Consider the following 13,441-nt stretch of genomic DNA (forward strand, 5'->3'; position numbering starts at 1 on the left):
ACAGTAACTTTTTACAGTACAATTTATATTATCAGGGCTCCAGACTAACATTCGAGAGCACTGGCACCAGCACCTGATTTGGTAGCACTCAACATGTAATAATAATATTACAAGATTTGTCTCTTAGAAATGCACATTAGAACAGGAGCTTTAGTTCACAGTAGCAGGAGCTTGAGTTGGGATGCAGATGTACATTTCACAACAGTACCATTGTGAAAACTGTAACAGCCTCATCTTTTATACATTTGTAGGTCATAACCAAAAGGACAGCACCTCATTACCATGGTAAAAAAGTAGCCCAACTGTATGTTTTCTATGGTGTTTGCATTGAAAAACAGTAGTCTAAAGACATTGTCAATTACAAATCCACATCAACTGATAGAATAATTAACAAAATAATAGAACTCTGCGCTGAACTCCAGTGCTTCTTACAACTGAAAATGACATACTATTCTCACATACTGATTTTAGTGTATAACATTTTTTGGTGGTGCAATAAATATTATTTGAATTAACTAAACTATTTATTTTATAATATAATATTTTTAACATTAATGTATAACCTGGGGACATAAAAGTTCCCCCAATTGAAGAATCACCCACATAGTCAATGCAGTTATTTTCAAGCTGTTGTTGACATCCCATCTAAAACATGATTTAGCCACAAAAACATTATCACTTTAATATGTCTTGCCATATCCGTGCGTGCAAAGGTTCTGCGCGATCCTCTTGTTCAATATTCTCGGGTCTGAATTGACAGATATAATATGTCTATGTGAATTGATATGGCTTGCTGTTTTGGCAAAGGGCGGGGCAGTACTGAAACACCATCTACTGCTAACCAATCACAACACATTTAGTTTTTCGGAAGGCGGGCCTTCATCAAACCCGGAACTAATCGAGCCGTTCATGTCAGGCTGGGGAGAGAGTATTGTAATAATATAAATTATGTGAAAAATAATGTGATTTTCGAACCACCAAGCATGAGAGCATGTTCTAGTACACCCCCAAAACAAAATCAAGACTTTGTAAAAGAGCGAAATAGGACCCCTTTAAAAACGCAGTTCATTCATAAATGAAACACCGCTGTGTTTGAATGGAGATGCGGCCCAGCTGTATGCTGCTCAACTTTCTTTGAAACTATTTTCGTTGACGAAATACAGCAAAATCAGGCAGTAGTGTTATAGTCAGACAACTTACAAAGTCAAAGGAGACTTACAACAGGTTTGTGCAGCATTGAGTATCACAGACAAAGCCTATCTGTTTGAGTCCTTATAGCCTAATAAACAAAGTGTAGACAGAGTGTAAATAAGAGATTCATTGTGCAGCGTAGTGAGCTTCGTTGATTATGATGGAACTTCGTGAGATCACGATGAACTAAGATGAGTGACAGCTTTTAATAACTATTAAGGGAGTTTGCAACTGTGATAGTGATTTAAAACAACAGTTCAATAAACAAGAAGTTAATAGTAAGTGACTTACATTGTCAAAAAAGAAGCCATATCTAAACATGATCCAGAAGCGCAGGTGTTTTCTCTGGGCCAAGGCTCATTTAAAATGGACTGTGGCAAAGTGGAAAACTGTTCTGTGGTCAGACAAATCAAAATTTGAAGTTCTTTTTGGAAAACTGGGACGCTATGTCATCTGGACTAAAGAGGACAAGGACAACCCAACGCCATGTCTCGTCTGACCTTCCAGAACCGCTTCACGCCATGTTTGCCATCCCAGAACCACGTCCTGTTGTGGTTGTTGTACTGCAACCCTCCACTGTCTTATCAAGGGAAATTGTCATCAAGCATCAGAGGTTGACATCCAGTGTGGAGGATCCACCGCTGGTGTCAACACGTACTGCCGGTATCCCCAAACCAGCTCACTTTAACCCTCCTGGTCCTGCACTAATTCCCCTGTCTGCAGCACTTCCCATGATAGGGATCGATTTATGTTGCATTTGGGCTGCGTACACCACCACAGAACTGCTCGAAGTAGCAGAGTCCACTGTGATGTCTCCAGAGGTGGCGGCTGATGCTGCAGAAACTCTCGGGGTAGTGTCGCTCGCTGCTGTGTCTCCAGAGGCGTTGATGCCTGCTTCAGATTCTTGGCGCCCAGCAAAGAACTCTCTCTCGTTCCCTATGGTACCACTGTAGAACCTCCAGAGGTGGCGGCATCCGCTGCAGAACCTCTGGAGGTGTCAGTGGTATCCATCTCTGAACTCTCGCCCTGTCCTGTCACGGCTAAGAAGGGCGTCTGTGAACTCTCGCCCTGTCCTGTCACAGCTAAGAAGACCATCTGTGAATTCTCGCCCTGCCCTGTCACGGCTATGGAGGCCGTCAATGATCTTTCTGTCTATCCTGTCACGGCTATGGAGGCCGCTTGTGAACTCTTGCCTTATGAAGTTTTGTCCTGCCCTGGGCCGGCCCGATGGTTCCATCTCCAAACTCTCATCCTGTTCTGAATCAGCCTTGGAGGCTGATTGTGATCTGTCTGTCTGTCTAGATGCTGATTTTGAACTCTCTGTCTTGCCCGTTTCTGTCAATCTGTCTGTTCATGAACTGTCAGTCTGTCCAGGATCAACCTATGAATCAGTTTTTGAATTGTCTGTCTGTCCCATTTCCCCTAACGAGTCTAATGTTGAACTGCCTGTCTGTCCAGTCACTGTCAATGAGTCAGGTCTTAAGCTGTCTTCATGTTCAGTTCCAGTCAATGAGTCAAATTTTGAATTGCCTGTCTGTCCAGTCACTGTCAATGAATTAGAGCTCTGTCTGCTCCGCCGTGGAGGTCTTCTGCCCTGTCTGCTCCGCACTGGTGGGCTCCTGCTCTGTCTGCTCCGCTGTGGAGGTCTTCTGCTCTGTCTTCTCCACACTGGTGGGCTCCTGCTCTGTCTGCTCCGCTGTGGAGGTCTTCTGCCCTGTCTGCTCCGCACTGATGGGCTCCTGCTCTCTCTGCTCCGCCATGGAGGTCGGCTGTCCTGCTCTGGTGGTCTTCTGTTCTGCCGTGGGGATTTTCAGACCCGTCTGCTCTGCTATGGTGGTCCTCAGCTCCACCCGTTCTGCCGGCTCCATCATGGTCCCCTGTTTTGCCGGTCCTGCCTCAGTCCCAAGGTCTTACACCTTTACATGGACCTGGCCCACCAGAGGTCACTCCTCCATCATATTGACTCATACATTGCACAGACTGTCACATTACCCTGGACTACATTTCCCAGCAGCCATTTCAATAATCACACGCTCACACCTGAGACTGATCACACAGCTGATTCCCATTACACGCCTTACTTAAGCCATGGACTTCCTCAGTCAGATTGCCGATTATTGTTCTGTGTTTAGCACTCTCCTAGTGTTAGCTACTTTACTGAGCCCTTCCGTGTTTTCTAAGTCTAATTTATCAAGTTTATTGTCTTGTTTCCCGATTCCTGCCTGTGTATCTTGGATTAACCCTTGTCTTCCCGTTCGGACTCTGTTTGTACCTCGTTTGGACTTTTGCTCATGTTATTTGACTACCCCTCTTCTCAAACCCTCTGGATATTGTTCGCCGATCAAAGACCCACGCTTGCCCTAGGATTACTCTTTGTCCTGCCTGTGTTATACCTGTTTTCTGATGTTTTGACCCTGCCTGTGTTTATGACCTCATCTCTTAATAAAAGCCTTGCAAATGGATCCGCACGTCTCATGTCTCGTCAGCTCCGTTACAGAGGTGGGACTGGAGACAGTGGAACGAGGCATGTCAAACACTCTGGAGACCACTTTGGATTGTGGCCCTTCTCAGAAGATCCAGCAGCACTTTCAGGGCCTCCCCGCTCAGCCCAAAACCATTTAAAACCTGTCCAGAACTGGCACATTCAGCTTTATCCTGCAGTACAGGGGTCTGGTCTGATTTATGGAAAGAAGGAAAAGAGAAATTGTTTAGAGCTATGACAAAGTAATTAGTAAAAGAAATATTGAGGTACTTTAGTAAACTGCCTTTAGTAACTACTAATACCACATTGGGGAAAAACTACTAGTCATATTTAAAACCTTAGTTGAAGGGATAGTTCACCCAAAAATGAAAATCCAATCATCATTTTTCCCCTCACTGACAACCATAGTATTTTTTTCCCTATCTTTTTCCCTATCCTGTCCTGTAAGAAAAAAGAAAAAAAAAACTATAGTGACCTACTTCACATTTGAACTTAATACTTAAAAAATGTGCTTCGTTACAGTCCACCACTGGTCATTTTGAAAATGAAACTAACATTTATTGTCAGAATATTAACAAATTGTTGCTAACTACAGCTGCAACCCATATCAAAGGCTGCATCTGAAGGACTCGGAGCGGCCATATAGAGCACTGTTCAGCTGTCACAGCTGCCACTGAACATTGCATAATTTGTTTTTATTTATTCACAGTTTTATTTTTATGTTTACTTAACATCAGGGTTGCAAACCTTTCTAAATATGTTCACCATGGTCAAGACAATAAACTATTACAAAATCGCACCCTGGTAATATATCTGTCAGTATTTGAACTGCTATATATGTGTGTGCATGATATGTATCATAACAATATAACTGCCGGGGGAAGCATTCCCACCATCTCCTCCAGTAAAATATAAAATATAAAAACAAATATGAGCAATGCTGGCTCCATAACTTTTTTAAACGACCTGTCAGGGTGGCAGCTCTCCTCTCGCACCGTTGCTATGCAACAGGAGCGGCAATCGGGAACACCTGGTGGCGCAAATAGGAAATCCTGTGAAGGCGGAGCATTTCAAGCACTTCGAAGAGTCCTTCGTGCACTTCAGAGGCGTGGCCTTTCAAGTCCATGCACTCCGAAGTGCGTACACTTAGCTTTGGGACACAGCTTAATACCACCCCGTTACATATGATACATAAGTGTGATAAGAAGAAAAACACACTGGCTGAGTTAAAAGCAACACAAAATGTGTTGTCCTTAACTAGACACACAGGTATTTTTAACACATCCGTTTTGAGTGTACAATTAAATTAATGTCAACAGCTACAACAAACAAACAAAGTGCTGTTGAACATATTGATTAATTCACAATCACCCTATATTTTAATCTAGGACACTGTGAATGTTACAGTAATTAAAAGAAAAGTAATCAAGTTTAAACCAGAAGCAGTTTTATTGTAAAGATCACAAATAATGTGAGTAAATCAGACAATCTGTTTTCCTTTTTTTCCTGAAGAGAGCACATTGCACATTTATAGTCTATAAGATGTAGTTTAGCCTGATGTAATGTGACTAACTGTTACTGTATGAAATGCATTCCTATTTCATTCTTCTTTTCTCAAAGAGTCTTAACTAGACGTGTACACATAACTACAGGTTTCGATGGCTCTGCACGCCCCCGGACACAGAAACCTGATAACACAAGAATCCTTAAAGATGATTGATTGCTGTGTAGAAGTAATTGTATTGACTGTACAAACTGGTTTTCTCACATTTTGGCCATATTTAGGTGCCTATGTACAGTAACCGGATTAGAATTATGAAAGTACACGCAAGTCTTTTCTCTGACAAGTCCATTCTCTGCCAAGGTAAATCAGCAACTGTCTCATAACCAGGACAATAGCATTTGGTTTTGAGTCTTTATAATCATTATTTACTTCATCTGCAAAAACTGATTTTTTTAAGTCATTTTTTATTAAGTTTCATAAATCATAATTTTTTTTTATTATTATTTTTTATTGTGTATTCCAAGTAATATCTATCAAACTGCAGTTGGTTTGTTTTAAGTAATTATATCTAAAAAAAATACAGGTATGTACGTTTTCTTAATATGACAAACCAACAGATTGATGAAAATGTGGAACACTTTCTCAATATGCGACGTGTGGGACAAGGGGTGAAAATGCTGTGCGCACGGGTAGCGGGACGGGTAGTCACCCTATCCATAGACCATGACAGAAAATCAGTGTATAACTCCAACCTGGCATAAAAAAGCATGAATAAATCCTATGATTGCTGATTACTTCATATTACCCCCACACTATACATTCCTACCGTAACTTCAAATGTTAGGCAAGGCAAGTTTATTTATATAGCACATTTCATACACAGTGGTAATTCAAAGTCCTTTACATAAAAGGAAGTGAAATAGTCATTACAAAAATTATAATCACAACAATAAAAACAAGGAATTAAAAAATTATATAAAAATGTATTTAAAATGAATTTAAAACAGTTAAGAGTAGAAAATGATTATACATAAAATACAGTGCAATTAGTTCAGACGTAGCACAGTGTTCATTCAACAAATGCACAGCTAAACAGATGAGTTTTGAGTCTGGATTTAAATGCGGCTAATGTTTTAGCACATCTGATCTCTTCTGGAAGCTGGTTCCAACTGCAGGCGACATAATAGCTAAAAGCGGACTCCCCTTGTTTTGTGTGAACCCTTGGTATTTCTTACTGACTCGATCCTAATGATCTGAGTGGTCTGTTAGGTTTATATTCAGTGAGAATATCTGAAATGTATTTTTAGGTCCTAGGCCATTAAGTGATTTATAAATGAATAAAAGTACTTTAAAATCAATCCTAAATGTAACTGGAAGCCAGTGTAAGGACCTGAGGACTGGTGTGATATGCTCAGATTTTCTGGTTCTAGTCAGAATCCTGGCAGCAGCGTTCTGGATGAGCTGCAGCTGTCTAATGGTCTTCTTTGGAAGGCCGGTGAGGAGACCATTACAATAATCCACCCTGCTGGTGATAAAGGCATGAACAAGTTTCTCCAAGTCTTGACTGGAAACAAAACATCTAATTCTTGCAATGTTTTTGAGATGATAGTATGCTGATTTAGTGACTGCTTTGACATGACTACTAAAATTAAGGTCTGTCTCCAGAATCACCCCAAGATTCTTGACTTGATTTTTAGTTGTTTGACCCCTAGAGTCAAGGTATGCATTCACCTTGAGAACTTCATCTTTGTTTCCAAATGCAATGACTTCAGTTTTCTCCTTGTTTAACTGAAGAAAGTTCTGGCACATCCAACTGTTAATTTCATCAATGCATTGGCAGGGGGAGTCAATGGGGCTATAGTCATTTGGAGATAAGGCTAGGTAAATCTGGTTATCATCAGCATAGCTGTGATAGGCAATTTGGTTCTTTCTCATTATTTGACTTAGTGGGAGCATATACAGGCTAAACAAGAGCAGTGCAAGAATTGAGCCTTGTGGGACTCCGCATGTCATGGACGTCCACTTAGACTTATGCTCTCCTATACTCACATAATAACCTCTCCCTTCTAAGTGTGACCTGAACCATTTGAGTACCATCCCAGAAAGCCCGACCCAGTTTTCCAGTCTCTCTAGAAGTATCTTATGATTGACAGTGTCAAACGCAGCCGTAAGATCTTGTAGTACCAGCACTGATATTTTGCCAGAATCAGAATGAAAGCGAATATCATTTATTATCTTAATGAGTGCTGTCTCTGTGCTGTGATGCGCTCGGAAACCAGATTGAAAATTGTCCAGGTATCCATTTGAGTTTAAGTAGTTGTTCAGCTGATTAAAAACTACCTTTTCAATAATCTTACCTATGAAAGGAAGATTTGATATTGGTTTATAATTGCTCAACATGGTGTTATCAAGATTGCGCTTTTTCAGAAGGGGTTTAACAACTGCAGTTTTCAGGGAGTTTGGAAAAGTCCCAGAAAGAAGTGAGGCGTTCACCACTTCTAAGAGATCTGCTTCTAAACAATTAAGCACACTTTTGAAAAAAGATGTGGGAAGTGTGTCAAGATAGCAGGTTGACGATTTAAGGTGCTGTACTATTTCTTCCAAAATTTTGCTATCAATTGCTTCAAAAACAGACATAGTCACTTCGTTTTGAAATTGCGGTCGAATCTGTGTGACCTCTGCATAACTTGAGGATGTGCCAATCTCCTTTCTGATATTATTGATCTTCTCAGAAAAGAAGGAAGCAAACTCATTGCATTTGCTGTCGGAGAGCATTTCACTGGGAATCTGACTTGGGGAGTTTGTTAGTCTCTCAACAGTAGCAAAAAGAGTGCGAGAGTTGTTTAAGTTACTGTTTATAAGGTTTGAGAAGAAGGTCTGTCTAACTGTGGCTAGTTCCACATTGAAAGCATGAAGGCTGTCTTTATAGATGCTGTAGTGAATTTCAAGTTTCGTCTTCCGTCACATCAGCTCAGCTTTTCTGCATTGTGTTTTCATACTCTGAACTGCTGTTGATTTTCTCCAAGAAGATTTTTGTCTGCCAGTCTTCTTGCTGACCTTTACCGGGGCAATATCATCAATAACATTCTTAACTTTTGAGTTAAATGAATCCAGGAGAAGATCAACAGAGTCTGCAGAAATGCTTGGTGTTAAAGATATAGCCTTCATAAATAGCGCACTAATGTTCTCGTTAATGCATCTCTTTCTGACAAGTCAAAGAAAATACAGAAGTGATCAGATAGTGCTACATCCTTAATAACAATGGATGAAATGTTTAGACCTCTACTGATGAGTAAATCTAGAGTGTGTCCACGATTGTGTGTGGGTCCATGCACATGCTGAATCAGGTCAAAAGTGTTTAAAAGTTATAATTTCTTTTGTAGTTTTGATTTCTGCATTATCTATGTGAATATTAAAATCCCCTACAATAGCAAAACAGTCTCTGAGGAAATCATTGATAACAATTCTGTGAATTCTTCAACAAAGGCTGGAGAGTATTTTGGAGACCTGTAAATAATGACAAACAGAATGCGTGGAGCAACTTTCAGCACAATACCTAGGTATTCAAAAGACAAATACTGACCAAATGACACTTGCTTGCATTGATAGACATCTTTAAATAGAGCAGCTACACCTCCACCTGTCCTAACAGTCCTGCAGACACTTGTAAAATTAAAGTTAGGAGGGGCTGTTTCATTGAGGACTGAGTCTTGGAGCTGTTGTAGTACATCACAGTCTGTCTGTGATGAGCTCTTTGGGCAGGGCTCAGCCAGGATAGTTTGTCTGTTTTGGCTGCGTAGCATTATCAGTGTCCTTGTGGGATGTGTCAACCACATGATGACTCGGAAGCTGATATGGTTACTCATATTCTGTCCAGGTGTGTGTGTGCCATTTGGATGACGGAGGGAGAAATAGATATTGTCCTTTAGCGCTCTTGCACCAAGTTTATTTGGGTGGAGGCCACCCAGTTTAAACAGTTGTCTATGGCCCCAGAAAAGATTGAAGTTGTTGATGAAATTGAAATTGACTCCTTTTGTACTGCAGGTTCTTTGTAGCGATGTATTCAGCCCAAGCAGCCGTGAAAACATGTTAGTTCCACTTGCTGGAGTGGTCCACTGATGAACGACTGAACTTCAAGTCTTTGAAGTGTTTCAAAGAGTTCACTGAAATCCTTCTTAAGCAGTTCTGACTGCTCTTTCCGAATATCGTTCTTCCCCACATGGATGATGATTCGATTTGCAGTCTTGTGCTTCATCAGAATGTTCCAGAAGTTCCTTGTTCACATCAGAGACGGTTGCTTGAGGAAAGCAGCATGTAGTTGTAGTCCTGCTACTGATGTTTCTGATAATAGAGTCGCCCACTATCAGAGTCCTGGGCTCGGCTGCGCTCTGAGCTGAGTGCCACTGTCTGCTCGACCTCGAGCATCTGTTAGTAGCAATATTTGCTGCTGGTTGATACAATCTATGTTCAATCACATTTGGGGATTCCTCACCCACATTCATTAATGCTTCAAATCTGTTCTCAAGATGTATAGGGGGTGGTAGAGTACCAATGTTTGCAAGCCTTGTCATACCTGTATCTGGGGTAGAGGATGCTACGGCAGCAATACGAGATACTCGTGACAATCTGATGTCTCGAGTGCCTTTGGGTCTCGCTCCCTGTTTGTGCCATCGATTAGTCTGTCGATCAGCTTGTTCCTCTACACATTGTATAAACTGTTGAGATTCACTAGATTCACAGGACTCACCGGCTGTATGCTGAGGGGGTCCATGATGATGATCTGCTATGTGTTCTGCCTGTTTTGGACGTCCAGCAAGTAACTTTGTTTCAAGAACTGCAATTGTGGCGAGGGGGGTGTAGGGTTTAAGATGTAAATAATTTAATTTAGCTCAAAGGGAATCATTTATAATTTTATAGGGAATTTGAACAGAATCACTGTTTTGCGGCTGATCACTGAGTCGGCCGGCGATTCACTGAACGAGCCGTATAACATTAATTCTGCACTGGATATTAAAATCCAAAATATAGTGAAAACACTATTAATAAGCACAGTAACAATATCGGCAGATTAAGACATTAACTTGTAAGCACAAAACGCAAGATACTTCTCTTTTCAATGTAAATAAGACTTTATTTATATAAACCTAAGACATAAACTAATCTAACACATGAACACACACATTCACACGTTGCAGAAAGAGAGAAAGGATGAGTTTAGAGAATGAGAATGTGAAATCCCAAGTTTATAGCAATATGTGCTATTGCACAGACCTGAACAACCATCAATCACTTAATTAACCCTCGCATTGAGTTTCTCAATGAGGCAAAAATTTATATTAAATGCACCAGCTCAGTTAGACCTGGAGGTTACTTGCTTGCGTTGCCTTTGTGTTACAGGGATTCCCTTTTGTCGCCGTCGTCATTGCAGGAAAAGGGGTTTCCCAAGTTGCTGATTGGCTGGAAGTTCAGTAGTCATTGAAGTGATGTCTTGGGCGTTGGCTGAGGATGCAGAGTTGGTCTGGTTGAAGTTTTGAGGCGGTCACAGGCTCGAGTTGAACTCGGAGACAAGGCGTGGTGGCAAAACTTAAACTGAGAACACGTAACTCGCAACGGAAAATAAACTAAAATAAAAGAAAGAAAGGGTGTAACGAGACTAGGTGGTTTTTCTTCTCATTGTGGTGTTAAGTAGCAACTGGCCTGTAGGCCAGAGCACGTTCAAAGAGCGCTAAAAAAACAGCGTCAAAACGCGGTGGCAAAAAGAAGAAGGGGAGAAGGGGAGATTTGATGGTGTCCTGAGTTTTTAAACTCGGCTTTTGGACACATCCCATCTGGTGTCTTGACCAATTATCTTAGCTAGGGTTGTTCCTTCCATCATAAATCAGCATGTTATCAGTCACATGGTCCGAATTTTACATACTCTTGCAAAGTATACTTTTGGATGTGATTTCTATAACCAGAATATGATACATTTCACAAAGAATCAATTGGAAGAAACGTTTCAAGCTAGAATTGTCAAACTCATACATACCAAACACGAATAAATCTTAAAGTCATTCAATAGTTATTAAAAAGACATACATAATATGTGCTTAAAACATGATTGTCTAATGTGTTACATACATAATATAGTGTTATGCCTAGCAATGTCCTTTTAGGATGATTTTATATGCATGTGAAAAAGAAAGTCTCTGTGTAGTTCTATGTAGGACATAGGGACATGTTCGGTGAAGACCAGAGAGAGGTTAAAAGGTCTCCTAAAGAATTTCAGTCTCAGTCTTTGTCTTGTATGTGTGGGAGAAAATTCAATCTAAAGAAGTTTGTGATTTCTCTCGTGAACTGGGTTTAAATTGGGCCGGGGCTTCATTAATGCCAGACAAGTAACATGATTAAAACATCACTAACCAAAAATAACTATGTAAACACCAAAACGCAAGTATTATTCTGATTTTATTACATTTAGAGTAAGTGGCGAATAGTGGATATAGCTACTGTATATAATGCATATTTACCTCAGCACACTGAGGTAAAAATTCAAAATGGAAAGTTTTTATATTTAAAATACAGTTAGCTAGGCAATATCACTCACCATTACGACTGTTTAATAGTTCTATAAACAGTGAGCAAATATAATAATATTAGGTCACTTATATTTTTGGCGGAGCCACAGCGCATCTCAAAGCAACCATCCGATTCATTGCTGAATGATTCAGTGTTTTGAACGAATCGGTTGAGTCAAAGTTTCATTAGCTCATGCGTAAACATCTGATGAATCTGCCGTTTGAACGAATCGTTTGAATGAATGACTCAATCACTACGTTTACATGGACATCAATACTCCGATTTTAATACGATTAAGACAATACTCTGATTAAGAGTCTACCATGTAAACAGAGATTTTTGATTACCTTAATCCGGCTAAAGTCATAATCGAAGTAAACACGAATCGAAGTAAGACATGTGGAGTATTCCTATTTTAGTCACATTATTGAAGTGCAGTACAGACATGTACAAACCTTAATCACACTATTACCGTCGTGTAGGACTTTTCGCCGCATTTTGCGACAGGATACACACACGGCAGCGGTCAACCGTTTGACGGCAAATAAAAGAGCTTCAACACTGCCGTACAAATATTTAACTGCACTTGAAGCTTTCATAAAATTAAAAATGAAACACCCAAAACTATATATGGCATCATCACAAAGACGAAATATGTTTATACCTGAAATTCTGGAGGGGACGTCGGATGGTGTTGCGTGGTGACGTAATGACGCATGCCATTAATCGATCTGTGTACTATAACATGTAAAACGGGAACATGAAAGGATTATTCTAAAAGCAACTCATGTAAACACCTTAATCATAATATTGTCTTATTCAGAATAAGGTAAATAATTAGATTACTGATGTCCATGTAAACGTAGTCATTGACTCACTCATTAAACGCTCACTACTGACACCTACTGGCATTTTAATTTCATTGAAAAATATAATTTCCACCGTCATTTCTTGTTTGTATATTCAATTTTTTTTTTTTTTAAAGAATCTCATAATTTAATGTAGTTGTATTTTTCAGTGTAAATTATTTAATTTGATAACGTATAGATAATAACAATCACATTATTATAATTGAATTTATAGATCAAATGTAAGAATTTGAAATGAAAGTTAATGAGATTAGTGGGAAAATGCCCTCTATAAAAGGTAAAAAATAAAAATAAAAATCCCTTGGATAAAATATAAAAAACATGCAGATTTATAGCCTATGTCACAGCTGATAGAAAAACCGCTGAGAATATTGTATTAGAATAAATAATATTTGCAAAAATACAAAACACACACACATAATACATATATTTTCCCATTGTCCTCATTTGTAAGTCGCTTTGGATAAAAGTGTCTGCTAATTACTAAATGTAAATGCAAATATATAAGCTCGATACCATAGAGCCCCCCCACATAACAAATCCCAATTTAACCCCTGCTCGTGGAACACATGTGATGGCCATCTCTTTGACCATTAATCTTGATTATTTGCCCCAAATTTGACGATCTCCTTCCTGCGTTGGACTTATCAATAAGTGTTCTTTTGTCTTAATGTTGCGAGCTGTTCTGTGAAAGAGGCTTGTTGGTGAGGCTTGCTCCAGACTCATGGCACCAGAGTACCACGGACAGATTTATGAGTCCTGTCGGGCTTCTCTGGAATTTCGGCTCCTCATGTTTCGATGTTCTGATCGAATCTTAGTTTTGTCTGACTCGTACTT

At 39.8% G+C, this 13,441-nt stretch overlaps 1 protein-coding gene across 1 annotated transcript in view; it reads right to left on the reverse strand.

The window, feature by feature from the left end:
• The window catches only part of LOC131537750 (uncharacterized), a 53,535-nt gene extending 50,473 nt beyond the window's left edge, over positions 1-3,062 (reverse strand). Inside the window, exon 1 of the mRNA XM_058771374.1 lies at positions 2,861-3,062. Coding sequence (XP_058627357.1) covers positions 2,861-3,062 — 202 coding nt within the window. The remainder of the gene's footprint in view (positions 1-2,860) is intronic.
• Positions 3,063-13,441: the final 10,379 nt, after the last annotated feature.

This window comes from Onychostoma macrolepis, chromosome 03 (assembly GCF_012432095.1).
Source record: "Onychostoma macrolepis isolate SWU-2019 chromosome 03, ASM1243209v1, whole genome shotgun sequence".
Lineage (NCBI taxonomy): Eukaryota > Metazoa > Chordata > Actinopteri > Cypriniformes > Cyprinidae > Onychostoma > Onychostoma macrolepis.